The 12,186-nt window shown below is 34.0% G+C and overlaps 1 protein-coding gene across 12 annotated transcripts in view; it reads left to right on the forward strand.

Moving 5' to 3' along the window:
• The window catches only part of CDC42BPA (CDC42 binding protein kinase alpha), a 328,754-nt gene that overhangs the window by 279,074 nt on the left and 37,494 nt on the right, over positions 1–12,186 (forward strand). For all 12 annotated transcript variants that reach the window (XM_074262585.1, XM_074262586.1, XM_074262589.1 and 9 more), the window contains 6 exons: positions 792–873; positions 4,928–5,144; positions 6,034–6,096; positions 6,535–7,128; positions 8,058–8,155; positions 9,164–9,248. In XM_074262585.1, the coding sequence (XP_074118686.1) occupies positions 792–873; positions 4,928–5,144; positions 6,034–6,096; positions 6,535–7,128; positions 8,058–8,155; positions 9,164–9,248 (1,139 nt within the window). The remainder of the gene's footprint in view (positions 1–791; positions 874–4,927; positions 5,145–6,033; positions 6,097–6,534; positions 7,129–8,057; positions 8,156–9,163; positions 9,249–12,186) is intronic.

Raw genomic sequence — 12,186 nt, forward strand, 5'->3', positions numbered from 1 at the left:
GGGCAGCTAGGTGGTGCAGTGGATAGAGCACCAACCTTGAATTCAGGAGGACCCAAGTTCAACTGTGGTCTCAGACACTTAACACTTCACACGTCCTAGCTGTGTGATTCTGGGCAAGTCACTTAACCCCAGCCTCAGGAAAAAGAAAAACAAAAAAGATTTTTGCATCACTAATAAAATATATTTTAAAAAGAAAAAAATGGTCTATAGTGGTTTCAGGTATTATCAGATCTTGAAGATCATCATATGAAACTATTCCAAGCTGAAGAAATGTAATACACACACACACACACACACACACACACACACACACACACACACACACACACACACACGAATGTGAATGATATCACTCTTGTGTCTTAAATCTTTTTGGTGTATATACTCAAAGGAAAATTTTATAATAATGGAAAAGATTTTTTTTTAATTTAAAGGATGATGAAGAAAAGTTAAACAATTAAAACTTTTTGCTTTAGAGGATTCTCAGATTAGGCCTATCCTAGAAGGCAAATTATATTTTGAAATCTGTGTCTTCAAGATTAATGGTTATTTGTAGTTTGGGATAATATTGTACTACTTAGAAAATGTTTTGGCTGTTGTCTAGCAGTTTAATTGGTAGAAAAACAAATTGTTTTAAAATGCATTTGAATGTTCTTTTCATTACAAAATTCAGTTTTGAGAGCTGTACTTATCTGGATGCTCATATTAATAGAAATAATTATTAAAACTTTAAAAAATAAAATAAACAAGGAGAAGAAATAGCAATTCACTTTAATTGTTTTCTTTTTCAGGGATGAAGAGTTTTCTGTGAGTTCAGTTCTAGCTTCTGATGTTATTCATGCAAGCCGAAAGGATATCCCTTGTATCTTTAGGGTGAGTTTATATACTAGAATTTGGTCATTGAAATCTAAATTTTTCACCTGAATATGGATTGTGTCTATATATAAACACTAGAGATAAGGGGAAAATTCAAAACAGGATCCTCAGGGAGTTTACATTTTAGTGAGGAAGATATGCATATAATTTTATAAGCACAGGTCCTATACATTATAAATGGGTGGTAAATTCTAGGAAGAAGAATAATGCAGGGAGAGTATAGGAGAAGGAGATAACAAAGGCCTACTGCCAAAGGTGGGAAATGAGTCACATTTGGAATCAAGCCAGGAAAGCCAAGAGAGAAAGGACACTCCATGCTGCGGGACAGTGAATTTTTCATCTGAACACATTCAAAGTGACCTAACTTTCATTATAATTTAAACGATGTTTGTATAATAGCCAGACAATATATATTTCTGAACATTTCTGGTATATCTTTGTTAGGATTACTAAGTGAGAACTGAGGTTTTCTGGACAATTACAAGGTGAGAACTCAGGTTGACTTGATAGAGGGGGCAAGCTCATTGGCTGGGGTGGTTCTTCCCAGAAGCCCTTGCATTATCCCACGCCCATTCTCTGGGAGAATAAAAGAGAGGACTCTCAGAGAAAGAAGAAGACTTTGCATTACATCTGGCTTGACGGGGCTCTCTGCAGGAAGGGAAGTCACTTCTAAGGACAAGAGTTAACAGCAACTGCCTGGAGACAACGGTTCACTACAGGAAGAAGAATCTGTCTGAGAGATTTGAGTACACACAGCAGATCTCTTCCCAGAGAGTAATCCGGCAGCTTCTAGAGACGACAGCTCGTTACAATTGGCGTCCACACGTGGGGCAAGGACTTTTGCTTATCCTGACAAGAGGAGCTAGACCAGACCTTCACAATTTGGCGCCCGAACAGGGACAGACACAGTCCTGATTCCAGTGGAAAAGCCTCCCATCCAGATCTCAGTCTCTCTAACCCAGAACCGTGAGTAACGAGGAAACTTTGTTAAAGATTAAGTGAGCGTGCTAATAGATAAATAAGGAACTTAACTTGTTAAGGGCTAAACCAGCAATCTCTTATAGTGAAATGGGGCAAACACCTTCTGTTCAAGGAAAATGTTTAGAGAGCATCATCAAGGTTATGAAAAGCCAAGGATTGATTATAATTTTAGAGGAGATTACTGAACTTTTAAGAACTGTGAAGGTCATATGTCCTTCTTTTTCTCTGGAAGAAGAATTGGATCCAGATGAATGGGAATTAGTAGGAGAGCAATTAGGTGAACACTACAATTGTCTTTGTGACATTTTACCCTTTGGTTCCAGACCAAACTCAGTTTCCAAAGATACAATTCATACCTACAATTTAATCCAAATGGCTTTAAAAAATGTTATTCTAAAGGAAGAGATGAAGGAGCAAAATGGGGAAGTGTCAACTAAACTAGGTGAAAAGGATGAATCAGATAACAATGAAGTTAAGTACAATTCTGAGCAACAGGAGCACCTCCCATCTCCTCCCTCAATTAACCCTTCATGGGTGGAGCAAGAAGGAGGAGAGGAAGAGGCAGAAACACAAACAGAATTGCCTGTGAAGCAGCCTAAGCCTATGACAAGATTAGAAAAAGCATTGGTTAAAGCTAAGAGAGAAGGACAGGATATAAGTGATTTTATACATGCATATCCTGTGATTGAAAATATTGATTCTGTAGGTCATAAAATGAGAAGATATGCACCTTTAGATTTGAATAAAATTAAGGATTTGAAAAAAGGTTGTACCCTTTATGGGACTACATCAGCTTATGTCAAAATGTTACTAGATGGTTTGTCTTATGAAGTCCTAACCCCAAATGATTGGAAATCCATAGCAAGGATATGCCTGGAACCTGGAGAAAATTTATTATGGCTTTCGGAATTTCATGAATTATGTAAAATTCAAGTCAGATGCAATTTGGAAATAGGAGTTAACACACAATTCACTTTTGAGCACTTGGCTGGTGAAGGTCGGTATGGAGAGAATTCAGAACAGACTGATTATACCATGACAATATATGAACAAATTGCTAAGGCTGCAATAAAAGCTTGGGGTGTCCTTCCTGGACAGAAAGATCGTGGAGAGGCTTTCACTAAAATACAGCAAGGTCCCAATGAACCTTTTGCAGATTTTGTGGGACGTTTGCAAACTGCTGTCAAAAGAACTATTGGAGAAAATGCAGCTACAGAAATAATGACCAGACATCTGGCTAAGGAAAATGCCAATGAGATTTGCAAAAGAATTATATGGGGATTAGACAAAGATGCTCCTTTAGAGGAGATCATAAGACGCTGTGCTACAGTGGGAACAAATGCTTTTTACACCCGGACAATGATGAATGTGGAAAGACAGGGTCCCTCCTGGCAAGGGACTTCTAGAGAAACTCGGAGATGTTTTCAATGTGGAAAAATTGGACATCTAAGAGCTCAGTGTAGGTATGGAGATACAGTGAGGAAACAGGGTGAGAGAAGACCTAAAACCCCATGTCCAAAATGCAACAGAGGACTCCATTGGGCATCAGAGTGTAGATTAATTCAGGGAAATGGGATGAGGGGCCCAGGTCCAGGGCCCCAGGCAAAAAAGACTTGGGGCATGATGGCAGCTGATGTTACACCCAAAGAACCTTTAGAAGGCCAGGACTCTGATTTAATCAACCAGCAGAAAAGCAATCACATGGCAGAAAGGGATTACCTGATAAGTGAGCCAAAAGGCAATCAGATTGTAAAAATGGATTACACTTGGGGAGAATACAGGCCTTTTAAACCAACAGGGCTGTGTCCAGTGCAAACAACTCCAATGTAATTGCCAGATGATGAGAAGAGATTTAGAAAGTGGTAAATAGAAGGTAATTAGATAGGTTAACTGCCTGGGAGAGAGGGTTTGCTTGTATTTCTTCAGCAGGAGAAGGAATCAGATGGGTGCCAACAAGTCATATTCGCCTTGTCCATCAGAGAAAGACAGAAAAAGAGAAAGGCCTCAAAATAAAGGAGAAGATTTAAGAAACATCTGACACTGAAAGAGCATGGATAATAAGAAGACTGTTAAAGAACTTTAAAACCAGCAGGAATCATTGGACTTCCTCACACAAGATGAGACTAATGGACAATGGACTTATGGACATTTATAAATTTTCAATTTATGATTATGTTATATACTTCTAGCATGTGTTATGTTACTATGTTACTATATGCTTATGTAATTTATGTAATTATCTGTAATACTTCCCATATTGATGGATTTATGTTTCAAGGTCATTTATGTAATTATCTGTAATACTTCCCATATTGATGGATTTATGTTTCAAGGTCATGACTGTCCTATGTTCTAAATCAAAAGAAAGGGGGAGATGTTAGGATTACTAAGTGAGAACTGAGGTTTTCTGGACAATTACAAGGTGAGAACTCAGGTTGACTTGATAGAGGGGGCAAGCTCATTGGCTGGGGTGGTTCTTCCCAGAAGCCCTTGCATTATCCCACGCCCATTCTCTGGGAGAATAAAAGAGAGGACTCTCAGAGAAAGAAGAAGACTTTGCATTACATCTGGCTTGACGGGGCTCTCTGCAGGAAGGGAAGTCACTTCTAAGGACAAGAGTTAACAGCAACTGCCTGGAGACAACGGTTCACTACAGGAAGAAGAATCTGTCTGAGAGATTTGAGTACACACAGCAGATCTCTTCCCAGAGAGTAATCCGGCAGCTTCTAGAGACGACAGCTCGTTACATATCTTTTTGATAAACTACCTTACATATAGTATATTTTTTAGTGAAAGTATCCAAATATGTTGGTGACAGGAGAAAGCAATTTAATTCTAACATTTTTCAAAATATTTCACCTTTGCTTTAGACATGGATTCTCATGCTAATAATAGGTCATTCTGTTAATGAGAAACAACTGTGTTAGTGATGTCAATAAAAAAAAAAAAAAATTTGAAGGCTGTCACTTGTGCTCTTTTTTTTGCTATGTCAAGAAAACTAAGCTAGAGTAAAAATACTCTGTTTTTTTAATATATTGACAATACATAAATGTTTTTTGGGTTTTTTTAGGTAACAGCTTCTCAGCTTTCAGCATCAAGTAACAAATGTTCAGTCCTGATGTTAGCAGATAGTGAGAACGAGAAGAGCAAATGGGTGTGCTTACTGAATGAACTGCACAGGATTTTGAAGAAGAATAAACTTAAAGACCGTTCAGTCTACATTCCTAAAGAGGCCTATGACAGCACTCTCCCCCTTATTAAAACAACCCAAGCAGCAGCCATCATAGGTAGGAAATATCTGATCAAAATTCAATTCTTTTTTTTATCAGCAAAAATACTTTACTTTTCAAGATTTGGAAAGCTGTATAACAGTATCATGGACAGTGATGATGTTGGTCTTTTTCTGTAGTTTCCATTTTTAATCATGTATATCTTTCATATCCCTACCTCATAACTAGGCTATTTGGTTACCTTGCTTAAATAAGGTCTGAAAAATTCAATTAAATCTCAGACACTTAGTTACATGACTCCAGGCAAATCACTTAACTTCTTTTAGCCTGTTTCCTTATCTGTAAAATGGGATAAAATATAGCATTTAACTTACAGGTTTGTTGGGAGGATCAAATGAAACTATATATGAAGTGCTTATCTTAAAATCTTAATCGACTATATGAATGCTAGTTGTTATTATCATCTATCCAATCAATATCAACTAGATAAAATTGTTTGTTTCCCTCTAGAATTTTATCAAGTTTTTCCTCTCATATTGTGTTCCCATCATGCCAAAAAATGAAACTGAACTCATATCTCTTTTTCTTCTTTTTCTACTTATAAATTTTATTATGGCTCACATATCATTATTTTAGTTCCTAATTGTTTGAAAAAGTATTAATAAAGATTGTTTAGCACTGATCAAGTTTTTGATCTTTCAGTCATTGTCTTTTGAGGCAGGTAATCCTGTTTTTTCTTGAAAGTAAAATGAATTGTGTAAATGAATTATCATCATTAATTTCTTTTCTGTTTTATTGACTGTATCTGCAATTCTTGCTAATCTTTATTTAAATTGATTTCTGGTGACTTGCTACTTATATTAAAACACTTATCTAATTTACCCTGTTGGCTTCATGTAATATTTGCTAAGTAAAAATTATTGACCTTTTTATTTATGTGTCATAGATCATGAAAGGATAGCTCTGGGAAATGAAGAAGGGTTATTTGTTGTGCATGTCACAAAAGATGGTAAGGAAAAATTTCATTATTTTGGAATAACTTTAAGCTATGTATCAGGGGAAAAAAAGGAGAATTTTGTATTTTATTTATTTTATAACTGTAATTTTACAACAGTTTTGATGTATTTACAGTTTAAAATGTTCTTATTTTCAGCATTCCATAATCCCTTTGGGGTTTAAAACTGCAGTTCTTTTTTCTTATTTTATCATCAAGAATAATTAGAATTAAATACTCAGATGGCAATCTTAAAGGTGATGCAAAGCTGGGAATATAATTTTGCTTGAATTTTTCATCATTGTATTCTATAAGAAGTAACAATCTTAAAAATATTATTTCGGATAAATAAGAAAATGTTTATATATAATTACAATGAAATGTAATATGCTTTCATATAGGACCACTATATAGTATTGTCTTTTTTAAGTAATTTATTCTGACTTTATGTAGAGATTATACGTGTTGGTGACAATAAGAAAGTACATCAGATTGAACTCATCCCAAATGAACAACTCATTGCTGTGATCTCAGGACGAAACCGGCATGTGAGACTTTTCCCCATGTCAGCTTTGGATGGACGAGAAACCGAATTTTTTAAATTGGCAGAGACAAAAGGTTGCCAAACGATAGCTTCTGGACAGGTGCGCCATGGAGCTCTTACGTGCCTGTGTGTGGCTATGAAAAGGCAGGTCCTTTGTTATGAATTAAATCAAAGCAAGACTCGTCATAAAAAGATGAAAGAAATCCAAGTCCTGGGTAACGTACAATGGATGTCAGTCTTCAGTGAACGACTCTGTGTGGGATTCCAGTCAGGATTCCTCAGATATCCCTTGCCTGGAGAAGGGAATCCACACAGCTTGCTCCATCCAGATGACCATACACTGTCATTTATTGCACAACAGCCAACCGATGCAATATGTGCAGTCGAGATTTCCAATAAAGAGTATCTGCTGTGTTTTAGCAGCGTTGGAATATATATTGACTGCCAGGGCAGAAGATCAAGACAGCAAGAACTGATGTGGCCTGCAGTACCTTCCTCTTGCTGTAAGAGTTGCTTACCTGTACTTACCTTTATTTCTTTGTTAACTGCCTTATTCTACCAAAACTGATAAGAAGTTTCAGGTTTTGTTTTTTTTACACTGTCAAAATTTTTCTAAAATATTTACTATACTTCTTCAGGGAACGTTAATAGTAAGTGCAATAAAATTAACTCTAGGTCAATAGAATTAATATTTAAGGCTATAATGATATAAGTTAAAGACCTATAATTAATATGTTTATGTTGTATTAGGTAATTACCTTGGACTCATTATGAATCCTTTTTATAGTTAGATATCATTTGTTGTTCAATCATTTCAGTTGTGTCTAATTCTCCATGATCCCACTTGGGGTTTTTCTTGGCAAAAATATTGTCATAGTATTTTATACACTTTATAGATGAGGTATGGTATTTTACATTTTACAGGTGAGTAAACTGAGGCAAAGAAATTTAAGTGACTTGCCGAGGGTCACACAACTATTATTAAGTTTCTGAAGCTAAATTTGAGCTCAGGAAAATGTGTCTTCCTACCTCCAGGCCCAGTACTCTATTCTCTGTGTCCTAGATATCAGTATAGCTCATGAAATCTTGTTAAATATAATAGAAAATTAACAAATTAAATAATTAATTTACTATTAACACCAACAAACATTAAACACCTACTGCATATAGAGCAGTAGGAGGGATACATAATTATGTAACATTGGTCCCTGTCTTCAAAGAGTTTAGATTTTAGACTTTTAAGAAGTATAGTATGTGTTTGCTAACACTGAATGAAATAATTAACAAGTAGCTTATTCTCATATCTTGTAAAATTAATTATATATTATATACTTTAAATATATAATACATCTAATATTTTTAAAATAGTGCAATTAATTAAACTTCATTAATCTTTAATTCTAAATGCTGTATTGCTTCTTATTCTCCTTAGGTTATAATGCGCCATATCTCTCAGTGTACAGTGAAAATGCAGTTGATATATTTGATGTCAATTCCATGGAATGGATTCAGACAATCCCCCTCAAGAAGGTAATTCTGGAAATGTAATTAAGTGTAGTTAAGCAACAAAGTACTACACTCTTAAAGATATGTGCTTCATAAATTACTGATGGAAAATTGAAATGTAGGGAACTCACTTTAGGAAAAGATAAAGAGTTGAAAGATGGAAAAAAATCATTGATAATTTGGAGTCTTCTTTACAAGTTAAGGAAAACTTAGTACAAAAGAAATAAAAGAGAAATTTTACTATCAGTATATCAATACATACCATATAATCTGTTATATTTGGTTTCATAGTATAAATATGACAATAGCTGCTTAAAAACTATATTATGCTATCTCTAAGATAAATATAATTCTCCTTCCTCCATTCTTAGTTTAAAAAAAATGATCTAGAGCTAATATAACTTTGAATTGACTGGTTTCTGTATGTTCTATATCTTTACAAAGAGCTCAAAATTTATAAATTTTGTGACTAAAACACAGTTTTAAAAATTAGGATTTTACAGGTTCAGATTTTTTAAAAAAACAAAACTTTTGTCATCTTACATCATAATTTTGGCAAATAGAAAATTGCCAGCTAAGAAGTGCCAGTTGATGAATGAATAGAATCATCTTCATCAAGATATGTTTGTACACCATGCTATCCAGGAAACAATAAAAACATTGGCCTTTAGACATTATAAACTTGCTCAAAAGATATATTATTATTTTGTCAGCATAATAGCTGTCACAAATGCCTCCTAACAAGTAAATAAAATACTACATTTAAAGGAAATTAGCACTTCTAAGTAAGATACATTTTAAATGGGATTCTTTTTAAATCTTTGTAAGCTAGTATTTCAAGTTCCTTATTTTATGCCTTCAGAGTCAGAATTAATAATATCATTCTATACTTCTCTAAAGTTATATTTGAGACAGCAATGTTTATAAGTAAGGATGAAGAGTTCTTAAAGAAATATTCATTAGTTAATGCTTTCACAGTTCGATGTTGCATTAATTTGTTGAAATAATTATTTTCTTCTTTTGTTATTTTAGGTGCGACCCTTGAACACAGAAGGATCATTAAACCTTTTAGGGTTGGAGACAATTAGATTAATATATTTCAAAAATAAGATGGCAGGTAAGGGGAAAATGTACTCTTAATTAGAATACCTATAGAAAAATAATCTCTCTTTGTGACTTTTATTTTTGTGATTGGATACTATGCCATATCAGAATCAGCTGAAAAATATGAGATAAAAAAGTAGCCTGAAGAAAATGTTTTCAGTGGTAGAGAGAGAAAAAAAATATATAATAGCTTTCTTCAAGTTCCTGAAGGACTACAATCCAAGAAAGGTATTAGATTTATTTACTTGGCCCCAAAATGAGAATTGGGAGCAAAATATGAAAGTTGCTGAGAAACAGATTCAGCCCAAGCTTCTTGAAAGCAAAGAAGTTTTCATTTTTTGTCTTTCTTTCTCCACCATTTAGCACAGCAATTGGCACACTTAACTAAATATCCACTTATTGAACATCTCCAAGAAGAGGCTTGGGATGATGAACAAAAATTCTTGGTCAGGAACCAGAGCAAACTAACGGGTCTCTGGTTTTCCATGATTCTTTGGGGCTATTGTAATAATTTTTTTTTAATTTTTTTAAATGGCCATAAATTAATGGACTTTCCAAAGGGTCTACTTTATTACTTATTCTTTGTCATGTTGCATATGACATGAATCTGTCATAAAAGCCCTCTGATTCCTAAATTCCCAAAGGAAAAATATTAAATCATCTATGTAGAGCCAGAAGATTATGTTGAATGGAAATTTATGATTTCGTATTATAAACTAGTCCTAGGAATTCATTTCAAATGACAGATTTATTTCTGGAAAATACAGTAGAATTAATATAATCCTCTATTCTGAAAATGAAGTAGCTGAGGGTTGAAGAAACAATATGGCTTATCCACAGTTTCACAGGTGGTGATTAAACTAGGAATGGAATCCATATGCCCTAAACAGACTCATTGCTTTTCCTATCATAATCATTACTTTCCTGCTAAAACACAACATAGACATGTATAACTAGGGGATAATTACTCATCTCATCATCAGCAATTGAAAGCAACAAGAACTACTGAACAGAATATATAATTAACTACCACTTAGAGAAAACACCAAAATGCAAGAAAACAGAAGTCAAATTCAGTGGACAGTGTCAGTACTAAACTACCAAAATTAAATCATATAATCTTCATTCCTCTTTAGAATTGGTAATCAAAATTGAGTAAAGAATAGTATTTTTTAATCAGCTATAAATCATGATATTAGACAGTTTTGCTGAACTGTTTTCAGTGAGTTATTTGAGAGTTTGGATATCTATTGGAAGTTGTTGGTTGTGTCAAAATGTAGAATATCAGTACAAAATTACATTAATATGCATGAAAATTATTCAAGCTTAAAGAAAAGCATACTGCCTAAATTATTGGTCATTTTATTTTTCACAACACTTAGGCCATTCAGTTAGACATTCTAGTAGCTACTTTTACCATTTAAAAAAAAAAAAAAGTCCAGGAGACAATGCAAGCAATCCCAATGGTTGAGTTTATAAATTATTAATTTGTTGTTTCAAGTACAAATTTCCATAGAAATAGTGGCCAGTGAGAAAATTCGTAGAAAAACCATTTTACCCATGCTATAACTGAACAGTAATTGTAATGATGTTAATAATACTATTTCTAGCATTGAGTTGTTTTTTTCAATCATGTTTGACTTTTTGTGACCTCTTTTGAGGGTTGTTGTTTGTTTGTTTGTTTTTGGCAAAGATATTTAAAGTGGTTTTCCAGCTCATTTTATAGATGAGGAAACAGGCAAATAAAAGTTAAGTCATTTTCCTAGGGTCATATAACCAGTCAGTGTCTGAGGCTGAATGTGAACTCAGTTCTTCCTGACTTCAGACCTAGCAATCTATCTACTGTGCCACTTAGTTTAGCTATAATACAGATAAAATAAATTTAGGGAACTATCCCAGGCATACCTAGGAATGGTAGAGAGGTAAATCTGGCCAAGGGATTGATTGCCATTTTAAAGGAATTCCTAAATTTAGAATCTGGAAGTCAGACATTGTCATGACCACTTTTATCGAATGAAACTGCTTCTATGATTTAACCTAAAACTACAGTTACATGTTTTTATCAACATATTTTTCAGATAATGCTCTTTTTATACCCACAACTTCTCTGACATCTGACCCTTCTTTTCTCACACAGCCATCATATTAGTTCAGGCTTTTAACACTTCTCACCTAAATTATAGCAGTTGTCTCCTTAAAAAGAAGGCTGTAGGACCCAACCCAAGAAAAGTATCCCTTTTCATTAAAAGGGAAATACCTTCTTTACTTCCTATTCAAAGTAAGGAAGAGGAACTCCATTAATTCCTCAAGACGAATGGTCTAGGAGGATATGGTCCAATGGGATGGTATCCTAGTTTCTCTACTTAGCTGGAATGTTAACCCAAACCATATTTTTAACTATTATGGTTTTCTTTTTAGGGATTCTTATGTTACCTGAAATAATGCTTATTTCATTATTATCATATTATTATTGAATATTTATCATTATTATTATTATTAAAGAACATTAGTGGTGATGCCATTTTAGATATTACTGTACAAGCTAGAAATGCATATTAATGTTATATTAAATAGCATTGTTTCTAGCAGATTTGAGCTCAATATTTTCTTCAAAAACACACAGCCTTGCCATCAAGGAATTTATAATCTAATACCTGCACCTCATCTTTATTATATTAATTTCTTGGTGTCTTTCAAGACCTATATCCTTCATGAAGCTTCTGCCTGAAATTCTAACCAACACATAGGGTCCCTTTTTTGACCACTTCCTAGTATTTTTATCAGTTGTGGCAATTTGTTATAGTTAGCTGAGGACGTAGTTGCATATTTCATTTTTTGTTTCATGTCTTGCCTTCCCAACAAGATTGTAAGTAAGCTCTTTGAAAAACAAATTATAGCTAATTGATCTAAATTGATAAAAATTGCTATTTCACATCCTATTACTTTAAAGC

Source organism: Sminthopsis crassicaudata, chromosome 4, assembly GCF_048593235.1.
Source record: "Sminthopsis crassicaudata isolate SCR6 chromosome 4, ASM4859323v1, whole genome shotgun sequence".
NCBI lineage: Eukaryota > Metazoa > Chordata > Mammalia > Dasyuromorphia > Dasyuridae > Sminthopsis > Sminthopsis crassicaudata.